General features: G+C 37.5%; 1 protein-coding gene across 1 annotated transcript in view; it reads left to right on the top strand.

The window, feature by feature from the left end:
* N (neurogenic locus Notch protein) overlaps positions 1-16,463 on the top strand; it is a 518,735-nt gene extending 502,272 nt beyond the window's left edge. Inside the window, exons 24-25 of the mRNA XM_067143095.2 lie at positions 4,654-4,876; positions 12,407-16,463. Of these exons, the coding sequence (XP_066999196.2) occupies positions 4,654-4,876; positions 12,407-13,689 (1,506 nt within the window). The 3' untranslated portion in view covers positions 13,690-16,463. The remainder of the gene's footprint in view (positions 1-4,653; positions 4,877-12,406) is intronic.
* Positions 16,464-26,080: the final 9,617 nt, after the last annotated feature.

Here is a 26,080-nt window from a genome sequence, read left to right on the forward strand (position 1 = left end):
AGTGAAAACACGCGTCAAAGTCATGCGGTACATCCTGTGTTTTGTAGTTAAGAATGTCCACCAGCATAATGGTTAGCACAATTAGCTGCCGTTGTCAGGAGCCTGAGTTCGATTCTCGGTACCTTACTGCCAGAGATTTACGAATGGCAAGAAGGTTGATATGCGGTAAAAATGGTACATGCAACTCCCCTCCACTGGGAGCGTGTCTAAAAAGAGCTGCACCACCTCGGGATGAGGAAATGAGTTTACTTTAGTTAAGAAATATTCACGGTTGTTGCTATTAATATAGCAGGCGAGATCATTAACAAAGTGATTGTTTAATATCCCATAACTCGGGCCAGTATCTTTTTTGGAGATAAATAGGTTTAAAACATGATAAAAACAATCCAGTCATAATGATTGTCTTACTCGCCAACGTGCCTAACAGATAATAATAATAATAATAATTTTATATCCCCACTTACTTTTATTGATTTTCGGAGACGCCAAACCAAACATACTATGCGTTAAAAAAATAAAGACAACAGACGTACTAAATTAAACATTATGATAATAAAACCTATTACTGCCTAACATGTAGATATCCATAAATGCAGCAAACTTTCCTGTTATTTATTTTTATTCTTTCCATCTTGGAACTTCTGGCACAATCCGGGTACTTGATAGCATACATTACCTAAAACAAACAATGCGGTCTCTCTTATCTCATTTACAACTATTTGGGTAAATCCTGATGTGATAAATGTAGAGAACAACATGATATCTACGTAAAAATAATGGTCTGGCTTTCAACAGCCTCCGTTATCCATAGAACGCTTCCAGTCACAATGTGTTAAATTCGGAAGTACATACAACTCGTAACATACGTAAGTTATCGCTGGTGGTTTGGCACGCTTTCTACAGCACGGCTTTATTTGGAAGGAGTGGCTTCTGCTACACATACACCAACTGGGAATATCAGAGACCATCTCCAGAAACCATCTGGGAATAGATTTCACTGTTTGGACTCTATAGTCGGGAACAAAATTATACAGTAGAAGTCCGTTATAGCGAGAATTCATAACAGCGAAAATTTTACTCGCTATAACGGGTTGTCGTTATATCCGATTTTTGTATAAAAGTTGCAAAACCCTTCATGCACTTTAAAATCGGTATGAAACGGCAATCAGTTTGTTCAAAACTTGCGTTTTCGCAGATGATATCCACACTACGGCTTACTTGTTTGTTATTTTTCGTAATCCGATACTACGTTAAAGTGTACGTTTAATTTCATTCTGAAAAAAATATAGTACCGTATTTCTCCAAATCCAAGATGAAACCCACTTTCTCCTTCAAAAAATTTAAATCAGGCTCAAAAAGAAGTTTGTAAAATCATATGAATGCCTTGTTGTACAGTAGGCCTATGCATTTTTAGACTTTATTTAGACGCCGAACATTGACTTTCATCACACCGTGTTTTTTTTTTTTTTTTTTTTTTTTTTTGCGGCTGCACGATTATTGTTTATTTCCGCGGGTTTAAGGACCATTAACTTAACATTGGCATCATAATACCGAAGAGAGCTCGTTGAAAATTTTCCGGCAATACCTATTCCATGCGTCTCTACAATACAACGATCCATCAGAAAATTATTCTTGCTGTTTATAAAACTGTTACTTTTACGCAGCGTCAGACATAACCGGCTGCCGCTACACGAACGTCTCGTTGTCGGGTTCGGCCAAATTCAGCGGCTAGCGATGTATAGGCCTAATTGCGAACGTTGAAAGTCAACGAACGAGTTTATTGCGCCACGATATGGCCATTTCGCCCTTGCGTTTTTCGTGCACATACCTCACAATTTCATCTTCGACTTCTTTAAAGCGTTCTTGTTGCGGACCACTGAATGCTTTTTTTTTTTTTTTTTTTTTTTTAATAGCTCTTTATCTTCACGCTAACGCCAAATATTGGCTCTAGTTAGGCCTATGCCGTATTTTCTTGCGGCTGCACAATTATTCTACATTTCCGATTGTTTAATAAACATTAACTTAAAATTGGCATCATAATATCGAGTAGAACCTGTTGAAAATTTGCCGGCAATACCTTTTCCACGTATCTTTACAATCACGAAAATATTCCTGCTGTCTATAAACCTTAATTTTACTAGGCGTGAAGCACAATAGATGCATTATGACTCTGCCACTGAGTAGCCATGGCTTTTCTAAGAATTCGAAGGGTCGCATGCTTTGATGCCATTCTGCAGATTTGAGAAACACAGAGGCTCTGTACAACCGGTTGTCGCGGCTAGCGATGTGTAGTAAAGAGGCGGTCATTTATTGTCATTTAGAATGACGACACGCCGGTAGCAGGGAACTTGGCGGCATAAGACGATAATTCAAAATAAAGCAATGATCAGGTTTACTCAGGTTTACTGTGGTAGGTCTACTGCTCAACTGACAGAGACAAATGACTGGCCATTAAGTTCCTTTGTATCAATATTGCATAATATGATAATACGATACCCTTATCCATTTTCTCTACGGGGTCTAGTTTGAAGTGAGACAAATCTTCATAGCAAGTTTTTACAACCGTATGCCCTTCCTGAGGTCAACCTCATCAGAGGAAATAATGAGGTGAAACGATTGACTTGATATGAGTAACTAAAACTGACTATATTTACTTTATATGTAGGCCTAAAAGCCGTGTTCACCATTTATTATCTTTTTACATTTAGAAATACTGCCTTCCAACAAAAATAGCCAGTATAACTCAAATACATTCATAAGTTTGTTAAAGAATAGTGTAAAATGTTTACATGTACAATTTATAGCTCTTTATAGCCTAGAAGTCATGTATTTACCGCACAGAATTTGAGGTTATTGCATATTGGACACCCCCTCCCTTACTTTCTTTGGCTGTAAAAGTGGGGAAAAAAAAGGGGGGGGGGATCTAATACACATGTAAATACAGTATTATTAGAGAGGTATTTATTTAATAATAAAGAGATGCAGGGCAATTGCCAGTGTGGCTTTTGACAACTACACCATTATACAGGGGTTGAGACTGGTACATCCACTGTCAAATTAAACATGGTCACCGATATGTATGCTAATGTACCAATGGAAAAATCAAATAAAATTTTAGAAAACCATCTAAAAGACAGCAATTCACTACAAGAATCAAACTGAATAATTAACCTTCTTAAAACAGCCTTAAACCAAAATTGTTATGCATTCAATGGCAAAATCTATTGTCAAAGGGATAGTTAATCATGGGCTCGCCATTATCAGGTATAATAGCGCCCATTTTCCTAAATAACTTCATAAACAAATTCTTAACCAGCAAGCATTTGAAAGTTTCAGATATGTACACTCGTTCAGATATGTAGATGACATAATACAGTCGAAACTGGTTAAGACGTCTCTCTAGCGCATTTCCCTGGTTATTACATCATTATTCCAAAGTCCCAGTCCATGTCCTATTAAATACATGGTAAAGAAACCTGGATAGCACATTTACGTCACTGTTTAGTACGTTCGTAATTCCCACCATACGAAATTTAAATTAGCATTCCCGGCCACGTTCCGCGCACGATACGCCAGCAACAGCTGGCCTGGGAGAGGATTTGGTAGAGAAATTAATTTCATGGCCCTAACGTGTCGGCTTACAGCTGCAAGGGTCATCAGTCTCAAGCTAGTCTTTGATGTGGGCATGTGTTTGTTTAGATCGCGCAACAGTAGCTTGTGTGACGTGTTGGTGCTTAATTTTACATTTGCAAGTTCATTGTGTAACAACATACGTAAATTAGGTCTACTGTACATACGTATACAGCTGACGTGTTGGTGCTTAATTTTATGTTCGTTAGTGAATTGTGTAACAATGTACATAAATTAGTCCTACTGTACTTACACATAGTGGTTTGTAGGACATTCAGTTATGGAGAAGAAGAAAGGTAGACAGTTTACGAATGATGAAAAATTAAATTATATTGAGAAAGCGGATGCTAATCCACACATGAAATGTGTGCAAATCACCCAGATGTTGGACATTCCTACGATAACTTTAAACATAATTTTAAGCGACGTGTAAGCCTAGAGTTCACGTCTCAAATAATGTTTTTCCTTGATGTTTTACTATGTTGGTGCTCTTAACATGTATTCTTTCTTTATTTATTTCATTAATTATAATTGTAAACACTTGTTTCTTTGTTTTCATCATAATTATTTTTATGTTCAAACCTAACCTTAAATTTAACAGCGTAATTGTTTTTCATTTTTTTTAGCACGTTCCCTCTTTATGACTTTTTTTTGTCCCCAGAAATATCCTAACTAGTTTTGGCTGTATGCATATATGATAAAGGCATCACAAACTCACAACGGTTATTAAAAACACTGAATCCTTTACACAAGTTAATCAAGTTTACATTGGAACCAGCTCTCATGGTAGCTCTTTTGTCTAAATGTACACTGTAGCTCCAGATTAAGGATTCAGTCCTAGGGAGAATGTAGCTTTCAGTTGATCACTGTCTATCTCTAAGAACCATCACTTTATCCATACTCTATTCTTGAGTGGAAAGTATTTTCTTGTGTTTTGTAGTTAGAATAAAAGGGAGAAGATAAGCAAAGATCACAGATGTAGTGCTTCCCATATATATTTATAATTTATTATTTCTTTTCCAGGATGAAACGCCTCTTTTCTTGGCTGCTCGGGAAGGCAGTTACGAGGCTTGCAAAGCGTTACTGGATAACTTTGCTAATCGTGAGATCACTGACCACATGGATCGATTACCACGAGATGTAGCTTCGGAGAGATTACATCATGACATTGTTCGATTGTTGGACGAACATGTACCACGCAGTCCGCAGATGGTCACGACAGTTATACCTAATGGACCAATCATTGGTATGTCATTCATTATTATAGAAGTCTACTGTATACTTTATACATTCATATGAGCCACTTTGAATATTGGTTGCAAGTGACAAAATTCTCTTCTTTCAAACAAACGTCTTTAAATTTGCACAGACTTGTAACCAGTTAATGACAGAAATCAGGATGGTTTAAAAACATAAAGAAGATATCCTTATGTTAAGTATTGGAGAAAGTTGGTTGTAATAATAATATTATGATAATAATAATTATTTGTCAAAATGTTGACAGCATTAGAAAGAAATTGTGAAAACTCCTACTAGACAACTGTATTGGGTTTTTATATCTAGCTGTTCACACTTGGCTGGTTTATCAACATTTTCCTTTGTCAAGCAGACTCTTTTACTATATTCTATATATTTTGACCATCATGCAGCATAAAATACATTGGCAATGGTAATTTTAAAAGTGATTAAGGTGGTGATAATAGTGTATAGGTTGCTGTGGAATACAGAAATTTCAAGTGAATCAGTTACAGGCATGTGCAGGTAGCGTTATTTAATAGTGGAAAGATTTATTATTTTTGTAGTATCTGGCATAAAAAATTGAGAACTGTTTGATGATTCACTCAATACATCTAACTTTACAAATGTGTTTGTATGTTATACAAGATTCAATTACTTGTGTGATAAATTCATATTTTACTTTAATCCAAAACTTTTATAAATCTTGAAATGGTGACAAGAATTTTAATTATTTCTGTTATCACTGGAGGGAGTGGCTCAGATGTTAGAGCACGCTGAACCCAAGAATACCTCAGTTTGGAGGTATTTGAAAGTGCTCAAGTATGCCAGCCTTGTGTTGGAATATTTACCAGCAAATGAAAGAACTCCTGTGCAACAGTATTCCTAGCATCTCTGTAAACTGTAAAGTAGTGATTGGAACATAAAACATTTTGCTTTTGTGAAAAGGGACATTTACAAACATTTTAACAGGAGGGAAAAAAAAAAAAAAAATTTTTGGCAATGTTGTTTTAATTGAACATTTATCTTTACCTTTTTATTTTAATTTTCAGTAACTCCAAAAGACTTCTGTTGCTAATCACCCACACTTTTTTGTTTGAACACTTACACCATATTTTTATATCTTAACGTGATTCACAATATCAGACTGCCAACCAGCCAACCACCATGACCAGTATCAAACTTCAATTCCACATCATCTGCATTCGACATTTTCTCTACTTACTGTTTGTAAAAGGAAGCCAACTTTTTGTCTTGCTAGTAAAACAACACCTTCATTTAAGAATTGGAGAAGTGATTTAAAAAACCTATCAATGTCATTGTTCACTTATCCATATACTCTATCTACAGGAACCTGAAGAATGAAAGAGGATGTTGTTACAATTCAAACCAACCAGACAAACAGCTGAAAAATTTACGACAGTAAAAGATACAGGCCTAAAACAGTTCTATAAGAAATGCCATTTCCAAGCGTAGTCTATTATATGTCTAGATTTTGACAATTAACTACTCACAAACTACAAACCAAAATGCCACTATCGGCAGCCCTGAAAATGGTTTTCCGTGGTTTCCCATTTTCACACCAGGCAAATGCTGGGGCTGTACTTTAATTAAGGCCACGGCCGCTTTCTTCCAACTCCTAAGCCTTTCCTATCCCATCGTCGCCATAAGACCTATCTGTGTCGGTGCGACGTAAAGCCCCTAGCAAAAAAAAAAAAAAAAAAAAAAAAAAAACCATCATGCAGCATAAAATACATTGGCATTGGTGAAGTGCTACATCTAGAAGATTGCACTGTACGGAGCACAGACGTGGACCATAAGAAAGAGGGAGAAAAGTTTTGAAATGCGGTGTTGGAGAAGAAGATCAAGTGGACAGATCGGGTGACAAATGACGATATACTGAGAAGAGTAGGAGAGAAGAAAAATATTCTGAACACAATTCTTCAGAGGAAGGCCAACTGGATTGGACACATACTTAGACACGAGGGGCTCATACACGTCATCGAAGTGAAGATCAAAGGAACTGCAGGACGAGGAGGAAAAAGAATTCAACATCTGGATGACATGAAAGTTGGGAGGAAATACAGCAGACTGAAGGAAGAAGCTGAAAACAGGGAACATTACCGTCAGAAATTCTCCACACGTAGACACGGACCTGCCACTAGGCAGAATACTATATAATCATAATAATAATAATAATAATAATAAAGCATCATAAAAACATCTGATATATAAAAATGAAGATTACCGACCTCGATAGCTGCAGTCGCTTAAGTGCGGCCAGTATCCAGTATTCGGGAGATAGTGGGCTCGAACCTCACTGTCGGCAGCCCTGAAGATGGTTTTCCGTGGTTTCCCATTTTCACACCAGGCAAATGCTGGGGCTGTACCTTAATTAAAGCCACGGCCGCTTCCTTCCCAGTCCTAGCCCTTTCCTGTCCCATCATCGCCATAAGACCTATCTGTGTTGATGCGACGTAAAGCCAATAGAAAAAAAAAAAAGATTTGTTTGTTCATCTCGAATGGACTCAAAAACTACTGGACCAATTTCATTGAAAATTTCTATTTTGTTCTTATTGCTCCTGAGAGGGTTTAAGAAGTGATTCGAATGAAATGTGATAGGCAGTTTTTATGGTGATTAATTTTAAGTAATTAATATAATTACAAAGCCGCACTAAGTTTGGAACTACCATGATGGACAGATTGTCTCTAGATGACAGCAACTTTCTCTGTGTCATGATAGTCTGTTAAGAAATGCTGTATATAGGAGGATGGGAACATGCTGCCATGTTTTATGAAGTACCTTCCTTCCTAGGAGGTTCATGACCATGGCTGGCTATAGGAGGATGGGAACACACTGCCATGTTTTATAAAGTACCTTTCCACATCTTCTTCTAAACCACTGGAGCACTTTCAATCAAACTTGGTAGACTTATGACTAGGGCCCGGATGTTTATGACGTCATATTTTTTTTTCATGATATTCTTTCCATGGAAAATACAATTTAAGCATCTACAGTAACTAAGATTATGGAATTTTCACCGGTCATATAGTCACATTTTGGCCTTTTTAACGTTCTTTTTGTCATTTTCTGGTAATTTTTCGTATTATGGTCATATTTCCCCGTGTTCGTATTTCGTCATATTTTTATCTTTTTCATTACATTTTCGCATACCTGCTTGCAGTTGTCTCAAAGACGGATTTTTATTTCAAATATGCCGCAACAACATCCTGCGATGTTGAGCGGTCTTTTTTCTGTTACAAGTCAATGTTGCATGAAAATAGATTATTCCCATTTGAAAACTTTAAAATGTATGTAATTTGCTATTGTAATTCTTTCTGATCGCCCATCAAAATGTGACATTTATTTAATTCTGTGCAGAGTCGAGTTACCTCTCGATTAAGTAATAAAATAAATTCAAAATATAGTCTAATGATAACAGTTAATATTATTACTTATTTATTATTATTGAATGTGCTAGATTTAAAATAGTACATTATGCAACAAGCCTATAATGGCAATAATTAAGACACGAGTGTGTTTATATAACGAGCGAAGCGAGTTTTATAATTTCCATACGAGTGTCTTAATTACCATTATAGGTGAGTTGCATACGATTGTTTATGCTCGACGATAATTATAACTCTTTTTAAATATTCATAAATTTCTGTCCAGATGTCACTTGACAGTTGAGTTTACTGAACAGAGCGCATGCGCTGGGTTATTGGTTTTCCATGAGTAGATCAGAGACCTTGACAATGTCGTATGTTTTCAAAGCTGTGATAGAAGGTTATCATAACCTAGCTTTATTTCAAATATAAATTGTTTACTGTACAGTTGGTGAAGTGAATTTGTGGGAATGTGCAGTGTGGTTGTGGATTATTGGAGGTAGAAGGTGCATTGATGTTAATATGTGTGTCCGACATGTTTGATTTTGGAAGCTAGTGTATTGAGCGCAGGTGCGATGCCATCCTTACCTAATTGATCAAACAGTTGTATCATAATGAAAATCTGAACTCTCATTGGTGGAGAACCTGTATCATAAGGAAACTTGAACTATTGAGCTTCATTAAGATTCAGTTTTCTGGCGTATAATATTTATATTTCAGAATCGTCGAGCATAAATATATTTTCAGTATAATGTTAATTGAGGAAAGCAACGGGAAACTACCTCACTCCTCATTTCCCTAGTACGCCTCTTCAGTGATGCCTAGGCCATCTATGACAGCTGATGGCGGACCTGTTGAGGATCCAACCAGCCTTAGGGCTGAAGACTGAACATACATACATAGCCTACACCTAATGTTAATTTTTTTTTTTTTTTTTTTTTTTTTTGCTATTTTGTTTTACGTCGCACCGACACAGATAGGTCTTACGGCGACGATGGGACAGGAAAGAGCCAGGAGTGGGAAGGAAGCGGCCGTGGCCTTAATTAAGGTACAGCCCCAGCATTTGCCTGGTGTGAAAATGGGAAACCACGGAAAACCATTTTCAGGGCTGCCGACAGTGGGGTTCGAACCTACTATCTCCCGAATACTGGATACTGCCTGCACTTAAGCGACTGCAGCTATCGAGCTCGGTAATGTTAATTTAAACAGCGGAAAGATTTTGAAGATTTCAAAAATAATGTTGCCGAAACATTTTGAAGTCAAATTTAATGATTTTGTAGGTCATAAATGCTTACATATTTCTAACATTTTTAGGTCATAAACATCCGGGCCCTATTTATGACTTACTATCTGGAGACAAACACTGTGGGGGGGGGGGGGGATAAGCCACCTCTAGGGGTGGGAGTGGAAAGGGGGTGGCTTATAAAAATGATTGAAAATAGTGTCGAAACCCATAGTTTTTGGGGTCGCTAAGATGAACTGTGATACTCTGGATGCCGTTTAAGTCAAAGTTCAACCCCCATCGGCATAAGAAGTGAGAAGAAAATGTCCAAAAATGAACAAGATTATGGATGTATGTGTGTATGTTCCAGCATAGCTCTCAACCAAACTTGGTACAAATTGACTTACTATCTGGAAAAAAAAAATGCTGTGGGGGCAAGACACTCCTAGCACCCTAGAGGAGGGGGTGAAATGTAAAAATGATTAAAAAACGGCCAATATTAGTGGCAAATCCATAATTTTCGGGGTCGCTAAGATGAAATGTGACACTGGATGCAATGTAAGTCAACGGTCAGTCCCAGTCAGAATGGGAGTTAAAAGGGTTGAAAAACAAAATGTCCAAAATGACCGAAATTATGGATGAATGTGTGTGTGTTCCAGCACAGCTCTCAACCAGACTTGGTACACACACATGACTTACTATCTGGAAAATAATTCTGTGGGGGTAAGACACCCCTAGCACCCCTAGGGGAGATGGTGAAATGTAAAAATAATTTTTGCGGTTGCTGAGATGAATTGTAACACACGGGATGCCGTTTAAGTCCTAGTTCGGTCTCCATCGGCATGGGAGTTGAGAAGGGGTGAACGAGAATATGTCCAAAATGGCCGATATTTGTGTTGAGTCCATATTTTTTGGGGTCCCTAGCCTGTTTGGTGACAGTCCCAGTGACAGGTGAAGTCTATACTCGTTTAACGCCACGACATCGCTCAGGGAGAAACACGAAATTACTTATAGGGCGTTCGAGTTTCCCATAGGAGAGGGCTCTATTTCTCCTAAGTTTGATTTTAGTTCTAGGGATCCTGACATCTGACATTAATATGAGAGTTAATCTAAATTTCAAATATCTGTGAAATAAGTCTCAAATTATTTTGAGTTCTAAATTTATTTTAAAATGATGAATCAAAGCAAACAACAGACAACAATTGACAATAAAATGTATGGGCATGTCTTTCCATTGAAAGTTAAATATGTGTTTTGGTCAAAGACATGTGGACGATCACGTTTGAAATTATCTTTATCAATGTTAAAATTAGTTTTCCGTTATAAAATTCTGAATGATACAAGTTATTTAAATATGATCAAATCATTGAAATTCAAGATATAGTATAGTAATTAATTGGGATTAATTATTGAATTCCAAGTTAAATATTTGAATGTATAGCCTAAATCTCAAATAAAAATATATATTTGTGCTTGTGATGATTGTATTGCACTTCTTCAAATATTTCAACATAATTTCTCTGCACGTTGTATTTGACATAAAATTGAATGTTTTGAAATAATCTAATTTGAAATATCCAAAGTAAGTCACTCATGAATAAATTAATCTGTTAAATTTATTATACTTGAATGAAAAATAGACTTGGAATTACGAAACACACTGACATTCCAAACACCAACAAAGATAAACATACAAATTAAATAAATAAACCAAGTCACCAAGTTCTCCACACAAATGACAATTAGTATTGACAATCTCTTGGACTAAACAGCTACTAATATTCATGCAACACATAGCAATGCGATGGACCAATTTTCCAATATGTTCTCATTCTCGAAGTCCTTGGTTCAATTTCTGGTGTAAAATCTGCTCGAATAAAATTTATAAGATCTACTCAAATGGTTGTCTACTCTAGCTACAGATACAAATTTCTACACAACATTATTCCTCAGTGAGTAAATAATATCTGACAAAATTCACATTAACACGTTCAAATTACTTAGATATTCATGAAGACTGGCTGCTATTACCTTATTTATTCGCAGACACCTATTAATTCCACATTAACTCACGGACACATATCTATACTTCTATTTCATCATTTTGACAGCCCGCCTCCGTAGCGTAATGGTTAGCGCTATTAGCTGCCCTTCTCGGAGGCCTGGGTTTGATTCCTGGTACTGCCAGTGATTTAAGAATGGCAGGAGGGTTGGTATGTGGTTAAAATTATACATGCAGCTCGCTTCCATTAGGGGTGTGCCTGAAAAGAGCTGCACCAACTCAGGATGAGGATACGAGTTTACTTTACTCTTTACCATTTTGACGACACTATTCAATTTACATTCTCAATTCATTTCAACATCCTAACTCATTTAAATCATTGTGCGCTGAATAAAACCATATCAATATAATCATCCTGATTAACACCACATCATGAACATATTTATCATCACTCCTTGAACAACCTGTATAAACACATTTTGAAGCTTTAAGAGATATAGTGAGAATTTTGGAAAATGAATTCATACTGAACTTGAGCAATATCTAAAGTGAGAGTTTGTGATATTAAAAGCTTGCAGGTATCCATATAAATTTGAAATGCCAACAGTTCAATACACGGGGTATGAACTCATTATCTTCTTATTTAGCTTACCTTTCTAATAACATTTAATATTATATCTAAGTAGTATTGGCTCAACAAACTATTTATCATTAAACAATTTAGTAAAAATGTCTCAGATTTCTTCTCAGGACTGAAGAGGTCGACTATCTTTCAAAAACCTTGCTGTTGATAACTTAGTTGCATTCTGTTACAGTAAGCTTAAAGTCCACTTAAAATTTTGAACAGAGGTATAAAAATGACTGTAAATGTAATATATATGAAGTTTTTTTCTTGATTTTAACAGGAGTTTTACTTTTTGTTTCAGGTTCTCCGAATCATCATCATCTCATTACACATCCAACTGTGATTGGAGCTGGTGCTAAGCCCTCAAAATCCAAGAAGCGCCAGAAAACTGGGGCTAGCAATAACAATAACAACAACAGTACTAACAACAATAACAGTTCTGGACAAGGTTTGCCAAATAGCAACTCTCCCACAAGTCCCGATGTGGAAGGAGGAGCAGCTGCTGTCAGACGGAAGCCAAGTATAAAGAAGAATACAAAGAAACCAGCAGTTCAGCCGCCTACAGAGCCACCTCATGGTATTCAGAGTGTAGAAAGTGTGGCATCCAGTCTGTCACCTATCAATTCCTTAGAGTCACCACATACTGTGGGTAGCATGAGTACGACAGACAGTACTCCCAGTCCGTACGACAGTTCACTCTACAGCAATGGTGGCTTAACGCTTGCACAACTGCATCATGCTTCGGGCCTAGATGGCACAGGCATGATGTCTGGTGCTACCAAGCAGCCGCCATCATATGAAGACTGTATCAAGGGTGCTCCATCTTTGCAAAGCATTCATAACTTAGGCCTTGATCAGTATGGCAATAGCAACTATGCTAGTGGTTTACCATCATTCCATGAACAAGCCTTGAGTCAACATCAAAGACAGACTTCTTTGCCACTAACAATTTCTGCTCAAGGACAGATGCAACAACAAGCAATGCAACATCCCAATACGTTATCTCCCCCATACAGCAATCAGCAATCGCCACCTCATAGTGTCAACTCTAGTTTGACCATGTCTCCACCTACGAGTTACATGGGGTCTCCATCACCTGCCAAGTCAAGACCATCTTTGCCGACATCGCCTACACACATTGCTGCCATGCGAGCTGCTACACAGCAGAAGCATGGAGGCATATCACAGCAGCAAGCTGCGGCAATGGGCTTTGACTTTTCAGCAGAGTTACCTCCTATGGCATATGGAGCTAACTTGCAACAGTTGCAGCAGCAGTTAGGTAATGCACAACAACAACAGCAACAACAACAACAGCAGCAGCAACAACAACAGCAGCAGCAACAACAATACTACCACTACCTCACCCCACCGTCGCAACACTCGCAGAATCCAGAAGTCACTCCGCAACATTACATACAAGCACCTGAAAATTTCCCAACTCCTTCTCCAGATAGCCCAGGCCACTGGTCCTCCTCATCTCCACATTCTAATTCAGACTGGTCAGAAGGCATCCATAGTCCTGTGGCAAATGCCTATGCGTCAGGAGGACAACATCAGAAACAAGCAGAAGCCATTTACATCTAGTTCTAATTTTTATATTTATATGAAGTGATTTTGCTTTGCTCGTGGACAGTGAATCTTAAATTCAGACTGAAGATTGATGTTTGCTAATATGATTGTTGCAATGTGAAAAATGTGGTAACTTGTTAAACACAATCAGTTTTGAAGTTTAATTGGCCCTGTTAAAATTCTTATGGGAAAATCATCTTTGTAACTACTATATCTTTTACATTGCAGTAATCATTAACTTCCCATTTAGTATCAAAAGTAAAAGGTTATTGCCACAGTTTGGCTGCATCCTAACTATTCAGTATATAATAATTATATATTGTCAGGTATTTAATATGCAGCTGGTTAAGAGGGTCCAAAGTATATTTTGATGTCTTTTTAACGAACAGAAAGATTTATTTTGTATAGTTTTACATTATTTAGTTGCTTAAATCTTGTACAAATTTTATCCTTTAGCAACTAAATGATTATAGAATTCCCTTTGTATTAGGGAACTATTGTTTGGTACAGTTGTGGAAGTTAAGAAGGCTGCTTTATACTATTTGTGTAAGGCTTCAGTATTTGAAGTGAAGTGAACATTGTGCCTAATGTTAAACTGTGATTAGTAGTTGTAGCTCAGTAACTAGATTCAGTTATTTTGAGACCGATATCATGAAGACAGTTATCAAGATATTGTGCTCTTAGTGAAGAATGAGGAACTATTAAGTGTGCCTTAGTCCTTGCCATAACTTAGTTGTTAACCAAGGATGACGAAACAAGTGCCTTCGTGTTTATGAGAAGAAACAGTGCTTTATGACTGGTTTTTAAAATCAGTGATTTGATTTATGTAAAACTACAGCAATAATTTCTGTGAATAGAACATTCCATGTGCTTCGTAAATAATGCAGTATATCGTTATCAAGCCACATGAGAGTATATAAAACTTGTTTTTTAAAAATTAATATAAAGAAGATGTAAAGAGAGACATTAGCCTAGCAGTGAGTTTTTGTTTGATAGTTTCCATTGTCTTCTGAGGACTGTGTAAATAGTTTTTATTTTGTGTACAAAATTGAGAATATCATGCTTACTTTTCTACTTCCTTGTTCTTCGTTCCATATGTAGTTGGCAGCCTGTACTTACTTTATGGGCTGATGAACCTATATACATTTCTGTAACAAACAAGATAATAGTCTATCTAGCAACTGCTTTCTTTTCAAATAAAAATAATCTTAAAATCAGATTAGAATAATTATTATGATCTTTTTTTCATAAAATTCTCTGTGATTTCTTTCACAAAATAAATAGGCGTAACAGCTGTAATCTATCGAATTTCTAATTGCTCCTTGTCTTCTTACTAGGAATAATTTAAAAACACATTCCAGATAAATTAGGTTCTACTTTTATATTTCAAAATTACATGCTCATTATTTTATCCACTCCCACTGACAGAATGTGATCATACCAATGTGATGTTAGTCCATTACCCAACAGTATACCATTAAATTCATTGACGTGAAGTGGATCACTCAAGAACAGTGTTAAATTAAGCGTAGACCTTTTCTCACCTAATTAGTTATTCATCAAATATTAACCAATGTAATTGTCTGTTGTATTTATTGTAGGAAATTCTGAGTGATTCACATTTGTATCATTATTCACTCCGTTATAAAATAGTGTTGATTCCAGTAGTCTAAAAATAACCTTTCAGAGCTAGTTTTCTCTTTCTCTATGCAATATGGTAAATATTTTAGTTATCATTTTTACATTCCTTAAAAATCTCATGGGTTTAAAAAAGTATTGATTAGTTTTATTACACTTTAAATTTGTGTAAAAGTATCCATGACATTTGTGTTCATATGTAATAAAACATGACTTTTTAAAACCAGAAAAACATATTTTTTTGGACTTGTCAAGGAGCACCATGTTTACAGAGTTTATATCATTATAAATTTTAATTTTTATAGTTTTTTCAAAATAGTTGCTATTATTTATATTACATTGAGTCATCGTACAAAATTAAATTATTGAGAAATTTTGGGAAAAATCTAATTTTCTTAATTTTTTAATATTTCACATTTTACACTTTGAAAAAAAATATGGTCTTTCCTCTATCATGTGCCTTGGTATTTGGATCATGGCTACTATGCTAGTATATTAGTTCAGAGAAATATTTTATAATAAAACATATATGATATATAAGTTATAAAAGTGTTCCTACTGTTTACAGTTTTCTTATATTCCAATTTAACAGTTTTCTTAGAAAGTTGGATTTAAATATTTTGTAAAAATATTCAGAGAAGCCTAAAATGGAGTTGAAACAAGCATAGGATGATGTCAGTTATGTCACTTCATCAGTTCTGATCTCTTTCAGTGTTTGTGTTAAATGGCTGGTGGATATGACATTACAATGGCTTCTTTCATGTTATAACATGGTACAAAAATATATTGTAAATGATGTGTACAGTAAGCATTTAATCCACCCCTGTTGACAATATCTTGAATCTCCTCTACAAGAAACTTAGACATACGTAATTATTGTTAATACTCATCTTGCTTGTAAAGGTCACATGTTGTTGGGAAAAAAAAAGAAAGTTTCTAGATACATCGGTAGATGGACTACTTAGGTCACAAATAGAATAATTCTTGCCTTGTTTATCTTTTATACATGTAAAAACGAAGTACTGAATTTTAAACGGATGGTATTCGAAAACTTGTTTTTGTAAAAGATATGTCCTTTCTGGAAGAGTTATGCATGTTGGAACTGCAGTTGTATTTTAGATGAAAATACAATTAAAATGTATTTGTATTTATATGTTGTCTTTCTTAACCTTATGGCATAACCACATTTCACTTTTATTGTATAACTAGCATTTTTACCCATTCTTTGCATGGGAATTTGCAGTGGTTTATACATTTCCTTCATGAATTTATGCGAAGTTACATGGCTGTATTAACACGTTTAATATGGCACATTAAAATTATGTTTTTCTCCGAAAGCACATGGCAGTAACATAAAGTACGATAAATCTGAACAATGTTGAGACAGAATGAGGATGATTTCAGAATTTATTGTATGGTACAGTTCTTGGTCTGAAGTTGTGCAAATTTCTCCCTGCTTCTCATATTGTTGTTTCTCTGACAACTGGTGTGGCGCTGTGACTGAAGACTCATCAAACCCATCGTTGATGACCTTATTATCTGCTCTGGAAAAGAGTAAAATGGTTGTTTAGTTCTTCTCGTCCACCCAGCTTGAAGTGACATGCACCAAGTGTTCCAAAGGACTTGGACTAAAAATCCAACTTTTTGTAAACATAACTGTTGTACGATAAGTACATAATACAGCATAAACTCTTAAATGTTTGTTATATACAGTCTTTTGATAGTCCTAATATTAACAAAGATATTTGAGAATAATCTTCCCATAACCTTAACTCCAAGTGATACCTTGTCATCATATGCACCTGATACAGTCGTGAATGAGTAGATTCCCAATACGTAGTTTGGTTGAAATATATCCAGTAGTTTTCCAGTTTAAGAACACAAAAACAGATAGATAACCACACTGACAGGCTGACACCAAAGGGAAAAATCGTTTAGATGGTGATTATCACGTATGTAACAAATAATTTTAAGAAAATTTTGCTCTATTATGATTGTACAGATGCTTGAGCCTTATGATTTTATGTATGTAGATGATTTAATAATAATAAGAAGAATCAACATTATCAGCCAGATATTCTCATATTTCGTCGGTGTTCAGTTACATTGGGTGGGATTAATATCCAAGCGGAAATATTCATCCTCTGATTTTCTCCTGTTATGAATCCTTCAAATCTCTCACTATTCAGCACTTTCCTCAACATACTGCAGGTTTCAAAAACCACTATCTTCTGCAGATCAACGTAGATGTTCTACCTGAGGTGTAGATGACGAAATGCATAATGTGGCTGGTGGAGAAGATGTCCTAGTTTTTGCACGACTATTTTAACAACGAAAGGATGTCTCTATTCTTTCTAACAAAGTATCTAAAACAGTCGTCACGGTTCATGGTGTGGGTTATTGTTCATGTCCTAGACCGTGAAACATGGGCAACAACTGAGTGGCCTAGTAAGTGGTCCTGAGAGTCGGGATACCAGTTGCTATGGAATGGGAGTAGGCATTTCAGACATATTCTGAGTCGTGGCCCTCCTTGTGCTCAGGCATCTAGGACTATACAATTCATCAGTGGTCCATAACCCGTTAGAGGAGAGATCCTCACTCGGACTATGTGCAAGTAGGGTAGCATCCTGCTTCATGAATTTACCAAACTCAGAACATTTTAAGCAAGCCTCGGACCTATGGGAATAACAGAGTCCCACTCCCATCTGACAGGCGAGGGACTCCTTGGAAACAACTTGGCGAACGAAATGGAATTCGATGGGGAGCTATCAATATTAATGGGGCTTATGGAATAAAGAAAGTAGAACTGGTTGAGTCTGGCATCTGGATGTGGTAGGAGTAAGTGAGATTCGGGTAAGGGGAGATAACGAGAAAGAGATAGGAGATTATAAAGTGTACTTGCTGGGTGTTAGAAAGGGAAAGGCAGAATCTGGGGTAGGGCTCTTTATCAGGAATACCATTGCACGCAATATAGTTTCTGTTAGGCATGTAAATGAGCGAATGATGTGGGTAGATTTGTCAATTGGAGGAATTAGGACTAGAATTGTCTCCGTGTATTCACCATGTGAGGGTGCAGATGAGGATGAAGATGACAAGTTTTATGAAGCATTGAGTGACATTGAGGTCAGGGTCAACAGCAAGGATAGAATAGTGCTAATGGGCGATTTCAATGCGAAAGTTGGAAATAGAACTGAAGGATACGAAAGGGTGATTGGTAAATGTGGGGAAGATATGGAAGCTAATGGGAATGGGAAGTGTTTGCTGGACTTCTGTCCTAGTATGGGTTTAGCAGTTACGAATACATTCTTCAAGCATAAAGCTATTCACCGCTACACATGGGAGGCTAGGGGTACCAGATCCATAATAGACTATATCTTAACCGACTTCAAATTCAAGAAATCTGTTAGGAATGTATGAGTTTTCTGGGGATTTTTTGATGATACAGACAACTATCTGATCTGTAGTCAACTAAGTATCTCTAGCCCTAGGGTAGAGAAAGTGAAATCTGTCTGCAAACGAATAAGGGTAGAAAATCTCCAGGACGAGGAAATTAGACAGAAGTACATGATTAGTGAGAAGTTTCGAACAGTGGACAGTAAGCAGGTTCAGGATATAGAAAGTGAATGGGTGGCATACAGGGACGCTGTAGTAGAAACAGCAAGGAAATGCCTAGGAACAACTGTGTGTAAAGATGGGAAAAGGCGAACATCTGGGTGGAATGATGAAGTGAGAGCAGCTTGTAAACGTAAAAAAAAGGCTTATCAGAAATAGCTCCAAACAAGGGCCAAGGTAGACAGGGATTTGTACTTAAATGAAAGAAACAGAGCGAAACAAATAGTTGTTGAATCCAAAAAGAAGTTGTGGAAAATTTTGGTAATAACCTGGAAAGGCAAGGTCAAGCAGCAGGAAAACCTTTCTGGACAGTAATAAAGAATCTTAGGAAGAGAGGGAAAAAGGAAATGAACAGTGTTTTGAGTAATTCAGGTGCACACATAATAGATCTCAGGGAATCACTGGAGAGGTGGAAGGAATATTTTGAACATCTTCTCAATGTAAAAGGAAATCATCCTGGTGGTGTTGCGAACAGCCAAGCTCATGAGGAGGAGGAAAATGATGTTGGTGAAATGGAAGTGGAAAGGATGGTAAATAAACTCCATTGTCATAAAGCAGCAGGAATAGATGAAATTAGACCTGAAAGGGTGAAGTAGAGTGGGAAGGCAGGGATGAAATGTCTTCATAGAGTAGTAAGATTAGCATGGAGTGTTGGTAAGGTCCCTTCAGATTGGGCAAAAGCAGTGATTGGACCTATCTATAAGAAAGGGAACAGGAAGGATTGCAACAACTATGAGCTATCTCACTGATTAGTATACCAGGCAAAGTATTCACTGGCATCTTGAAAGGTAGGCTGCGATCAGTTGTTGAGAGGAAGTTGGATGAAAACCAGTGTGGTTTGACCACAGAGAGGCTGTCAGGATCAGATTTTCAGTATACGCCAGATAATTGAAAAATGCTATGAGAGGAATAGGCAGTTGTGTTTATGTTTCGTAGATCTAGAGAAAGCATATGACAGGGTACCAAGGGGAAAGATGTTCACTATACTGGGGGACTATGATTGATTTTAATAATCTACCTTTATTTCCAAAGTCATTTATGTTGACAATTGGGCTTCGGTGAGAATTGATGGTAGAATGAGTTCTTGGTTCAGGGTACTTACAGGGGTTAGACAAGGCTGTAATCTTTCACCTTTGCTGTTCGTAGTTTATATGGATCATCTGCTGAAAGGTATAAAATGGCAGGGAGGGATTCAGTTAGGTGGAAATGTAATAAGCAGTCTGGCCTATGCTGACGACTTGGTCTTAATGGCAGACTGTGCCGAAAACCTGCAGTCTAATATCTTGGAACTTGAAAATAGGTGCAATGAGTATGGTATGAAAATTAGCCTCTCGAGGACTAAATTGATGTCAGTAGATAAGAAATTCAACAGAATTGAATGTCAGATTGGTGATACAAAGCTAGAACAGGTCGATAATTTCAAGTATTTAGGTTGTGTGTTCTCCCAGGATGGTAATATAGTAAGTGAGATTGAATCAAGGTGTCATAAAGCTAATGCAGTGAGCTTGCAGTTGTGATCAGCAGTATTCTGTAAGAAGGAAGTCAGCTCTCAGACGAAACTATCTTTACATCGGTCTGTTTTCACACCAACTTTGCTTAACGGGAGCGAAAGCTGGGTGGACTCAGGATATCTTATTCATAAGTTAGAAGTAACAGACATGAAAGTAGCAAGAATGATTGCTGGTACAAACAGGTGGGAACAATGGCAGGAGGGTACTCGGAATGAGGAGATAACGGCTAATTTAGGAATGAACTCGATGGATGAAGTTGTACGCATAAACCGGCTTCTGTGGTGGGGTCATGTGAGGCGAATGCAAGAGGATAGGTTACTTAGGAGAATAATGGACTCTGATATGGAGGGTAAGAGAAGTAGAGGTAGACCAAGGCGACGATCGTTAGACTCAGTTTCTAACGATTTAAAGATAAGATGTATAGAACTAAATGAGGCCACAACAGTAGTTGCAAATCGAGGATTGTGGCGACGTTTATTAAATTCGCAGAGGCTTGCAGACTGAACGCTGAAAGGCATAACAGTCTATAATGATATATGTATGTAAGTAAACAGTTGTCTCCAATAAATGTAAATTTCCAAGTAATACATTTGCAAACATGCTTCTTCCAAATTCAGTAAAATTATGTCGAATATCTTTTGAGTACAATTTGTATTGCTGGAATTTTGCAGCATCACGGTTTCTTCACTGTTTGATCAAGTTGTAATTGGTTTAGTGTTGTTTCAGTTTATGTTAAAAGTGTAAATGCTCACTAAGGGAGGATTTTTTGATATTCCATCGCTAAGGGGGTGAAAACAGGGGTTAATTGTTTAAATGAGCATATCTATATCTCAAAAACTTAAAAGTTTACAGACGTAAGCTCCTTTCCAAAAAATAAACACACATTTTTTTGTTTCTGAAAAATCCCCTTAAGAGGGGGGTGAGAAAAGGTGAAAAATGGGTTGAATACCTTTCATGATGATACTTATATCTCAAAAACTGAAGATGTTACAGACATGAAAATTAGTATTTGGAGTCTACTTTAAAAATAAAGTGACCGAGCTTGATAGCTGCAGTCGCTTAAGTGCGGCCAGTATCCAGTATTTGGGAGATAGTAGGTTCGAACCCCACTGTCGGCAGCCCTGAAAATGGTTTTCCGTGGTTTCCCATTTTCACACCAGGCAAATGCTGGGGCTGTACCTTAATTAAGGCCATGGCCGCTTCCTTCCCAGCCCTAGCCCTTTCCTGTCCCATCGTCGCCGTAAGACCTATCTGTGTCGGTGCGACAACTAGCAAAAAAAAAAAAATAATAATAATAAAGAAACGCGTATTTTTTTGTTTTTGTAAAATCCAATGAATGGCGGTGAATTTTTAAAAAGACTATATCTACAGTATATCTCAGAAACGTAAATTATTACAGATGTGAAAATTGGTATTTGGAATTCGCTGTAAAAGAAAAAGAAACATAGGCCTAGATCATTTATTTTTGCAAACTCCACTTAGGGGGAACTGAGAAAGGGGATGAATTTTTAAAATGAAGATATCTCATAAAGTTAACATGTTACGGACGTGAAGATTGTTATTTTTAAATAATGAAACGTATGTATTGTTTCCGGAAAGACCACATAAGGGAATAAAAAAGACTGAAAATGGGGTTGAATTCTTTTTATTAGGATAGTGATATCTCAAAAAGTGAAGACGTTACAGAGATGGAAATAGGTATTTGGAGCCTCCTTTAAAAATAAAGAATAATGCATTCCTTTTTTTCACAAAATCCACTTAAGGGGGGGGGGGGAGTTAATGAATTGAAACATTAGTTTAATTCTTTGTATGGGGATACTTATATCTCAAAAGCTAAAGATTTTGCAGACATGAATATAAGTATTTGGAATCTCTCTTAAAAATAAAGAAACCCATATTCTTTAGTTTTTTGGAAAATCAACTAAAGAGGATGAAAGAATTGATAAATTAGTTTAATTATTTGTATGAGGATACTTATATCTAAAAAAACTAATGATGTTACAGACATGAAAATAGGTTTTTGGAATCTCCTTTAAATATAAAGAAACACGCATTTTGGGGGGAAATTAACTTGGGTGGTGGGGGCTTGGAAAGGAAATTGAATTCTTCTTACGAGGATATGTATATCTCAAAAACTGAAGATGTTACAATCATGATAATTAGTATTTGACGCATTTTAAGCTGGGGGTGTCAACTTTGCGGGTGGGGGTGTGTGAAAAAGGAGTTAAATTCTTTTCATGAGGATATCTATATCAAAGACTGAAGATGTTACAGTCATGATTTTTGGTATTTGTTATCTCCTTTTTAAATAAAGGAGCGTGTATTTTTTGTTTTCGGAAAATTCACTTAAATGGGGAGGCTGAAAGGAAGTGAAAGAAATTGAATTATTTTTATGAGGGATTCTTATATCTCAAAAAGTGAAGGTTACAGGCGTGAAAATTGGTATTTGGAATCTACTTTTAAAATAACCACGCTTATTTTAGGGGGGGGGGGGTAATCAACTTAACGGGGGTGGAGCTGAAAAAGGATAATAATAATAGCAATAAAGGTAATAATAATTTGATTTATGATACATGAACATTCTCAGTAACAGATACACATAATTTTTTGTTAGTTATTTATTATTTAACAATTACAATATTATGTAATAGTATAATGACAGAAAATAAACACGAATAATTTAGTAATATAATTGAGCAGAATGAGTTGAATGAGGTGAACGGGGAGGATAACGTCCTAGACCCCTATGCTTATCATAAGTGCTGAGTGCGACCTGGAGTGTGAGTGCTACGAGTAGGGGCAGGTGGGAAACTGTTCTAGGGTTCCCGTCATGGTCTTTGCGTAGTCACCACTTTAGGATGGGGGGAGGGAATGAAACAGGTGATAGGGGGTCTGGATGAAATTTGGGGAGAGAGGGGGTGGACCACGGAGGAGCTGGTTCAGGAGGAGATGATCGGGGGCTAGGGCTCGTTGGAAATGGTGAGGATGTAGGTATCTAGTTTTGGGAACGAGAAGATGTAGTAAACATCCGAAGTGTGTTAAGTGAATGGAAGGCGGAGGGCATGGCGCACGGTACGACGTTCGATGGAAAGGAGGGGGGCGGAAAAGATTGGGGTGGGAATGGGCCACGACTGCCCAGGTAGTGAGGCCGTAGATGACAGGAGTTCGAACAAAGGTCTTGTAAGTGTGATAGAGGAGGTAGGAATTCAGACCCCACCGGGTGCCAGCCAAGCGACGCACCAGGCGAGCACGGGTGGCAGTCTTAATTTTGAGGTGAAGGAAATGGGAGCGGAAGGTGAGGCGCTGGTCGAAATGTTTGCCGAGGTATTTAAGGACAGGTTGGGTTCGGATGGGGGTGTCGTGAATGAGGAGTTGAAGCTGGTTATGGTCGCGGGTACTACTAGACATGTCACGACGGCGACGGAAGAGAATGGCTTGGGTTTTAGTAGGATTACGCTTGAGGTGCCATCGGTCACACCAGGATAGGAAAGAATTTAGGTAGGGTTGGACTTCGCGGTTAACTGACTGAACGGAACAGAGAGGAGCAAGGATGGCAGTGTGATCGGCAAACTGAAACAGTTGAAGCGGTTGAGGAGGTTGGGGAATGTCGACGACGAACAGTATGAAGAGGAGAGGGGAGAGCGGAGAACCTTGGGGAACACCCAGGGTGAGGGGAAAAGGTAAGGAGAGCTGGTTGTTGATGGAGATCTGGGTAGTTCGGTTGGAGAGGTAAGACGAAATGAGCCGGACGTAGGATTGATCAAAACTCACGAATACCGTTTTGAGCATCGCTCGTCTTTTATACATGGCGAGTGCAACTTCAAAGACCCCCATAGTCCATGTATGTTACTTTTAACAAAGCTGGAAAGCTATCTGTTATTATTACATTTTTCTGACAGTTCTCCGCTAATGGCCTTCTGAATGTCAGCAGTTAGTATCCTAACCTCGGTCCATAACAGTACAGGCAAACTTTGCATCTGCCACTCAACCGAGGACATAAAACAAGAGTGTGTCCAATTATTGCGCCTTTGTTTAGTAAGTCTATGAGAGCTTTCAGTTTCAAGTGAAGTACACGTTATATAATGTTGTGATGATCATTGGGTGACTGAGAGTTGTAAGCAACATTTCTGACCACTTCCGGTTCATTGTACTTGTAATGGAAAGATCAGATCGGGAATATTTACGCATGAAACATATTGAGTTCATTCGTGCACTCGTATATGTGAAGGTCATTCGGTGAAACTCCTTGGAAAGAAAGTCTTGTCCTGAGCTATAATATTTTTAGGGTGAAGATATCTCTCAGCCGTTTTCGTAAATTTTTATCAGACAGTTGTTGAAATAGGTGCCAATCAGTGGCGAATATAGAATATATTTTTGGGGGGGGCCAAGATTGATGTAAGGTTAGGTTAAGTAATTTTAAGAGGTCAGTCGATTTCAAACACTTTAGAAAGGAAAAAGGAAACATTGATTTGGGCTGATACATACATACATACATACATACATACATACATACATACATACATGCAGTACACCAATGGTTACAAAACGAAGTCCAGGTTTCTTGGTACACTTGCAAACTTATCAAGAACTTCTTCGTCACTAACTATAATGTCTCTGTGGATAGAGAGTAAAGCAAGCCCGTTAAGCCTACTTTCAGATGTGCTGTTCCTTAAGTAAGTCTTCAGTCTCCTTAGGCTAGAGAAAGTTCTTTCTACGTTTGCGATGGAAACAGGAAGAACGGCGAGTAATTTGAGAAGGGTATAAATGTTGGGGAAGAAAGTCTTGTCACATTTTTCTAGAGAACTTACAGCCATTTTGGGAAGATTTGAAGGATTTTCCTGACTCCACTTTTCTTTCCACAACATAAACTCACTTTGCACAATTTCTTTATGTGACAGATCTCCTTCGTAGAAACTAAAAGCAGCCTCCAGTGAACCGAAATCTGTTACGATACACAATTGTGGAAGGATGTTTTGTAAGGATGCAACTATTTCCTTGTGAGATTCAAAGCGTTCTTTTAGTGAGTTACAAAAATCGTCCAGGTTTGGCACATAAACTGCTAACTGTTGGCTCGGTATCTCAACAACGATCGAAAATTCCCATCATTTTGGTCCGGTTCTTCAAGGCTTATACAGTTTTCGGGGGGGGCCCAGGCCCCCTGGGCCCCCCCCTTATATACGCCCCTGGTGCCAATAGTCCACCTTGCCTTGCCTTAACATAATTTGATAAGAATAGAAAGGGGCAGATATTTTCTGGAAACGTGTCTTCTCTGGAAAGCCTTGATTGTCACATTCCTTCTCCGCCAGCAACATGACTACCCTGTTCGTTGTCGACTGGTTATAGCAGCCTCAGTAGCAATCTTGAGGATCCAGCATGGCTTCTAGTCATGTTCAGATCCTTCACATGCTGCCAGCCATTGATTTGGAATGTACAGTTGTAGGATCTCACAGACTGAAGGAAATGTTCAAAGTGGCATTTGCCCCTTTTGGTAGAGAAATTTGAGATTTTGATGAATGAGCAATGGGTTCCACTTAATTTTGCCATATGAATAGGAAATTCCTTCTGATTGAGCATACATGTGAGATCTGCTTTTAGGTGCTGAATGCAATTGATGAGAGGGTTATATGCTAATAGACTTCCGTTCC

This window comes from Anabrus simplex, chromosome 3 (genome assembly GCF_040414725.1).
Source record: "Anabrus simplex isolate iqAnaSimp1 chromosome 3, ASM4041472v1, whole genome shotgun sequence".
Taxonomy (NCBI): domain Eukaryota; kingdom Metazoa; phylum Arthropoda; class Insecta; order Orthoptera; family Tettigoniidae; genus Anabrus; species Anabrus simplex.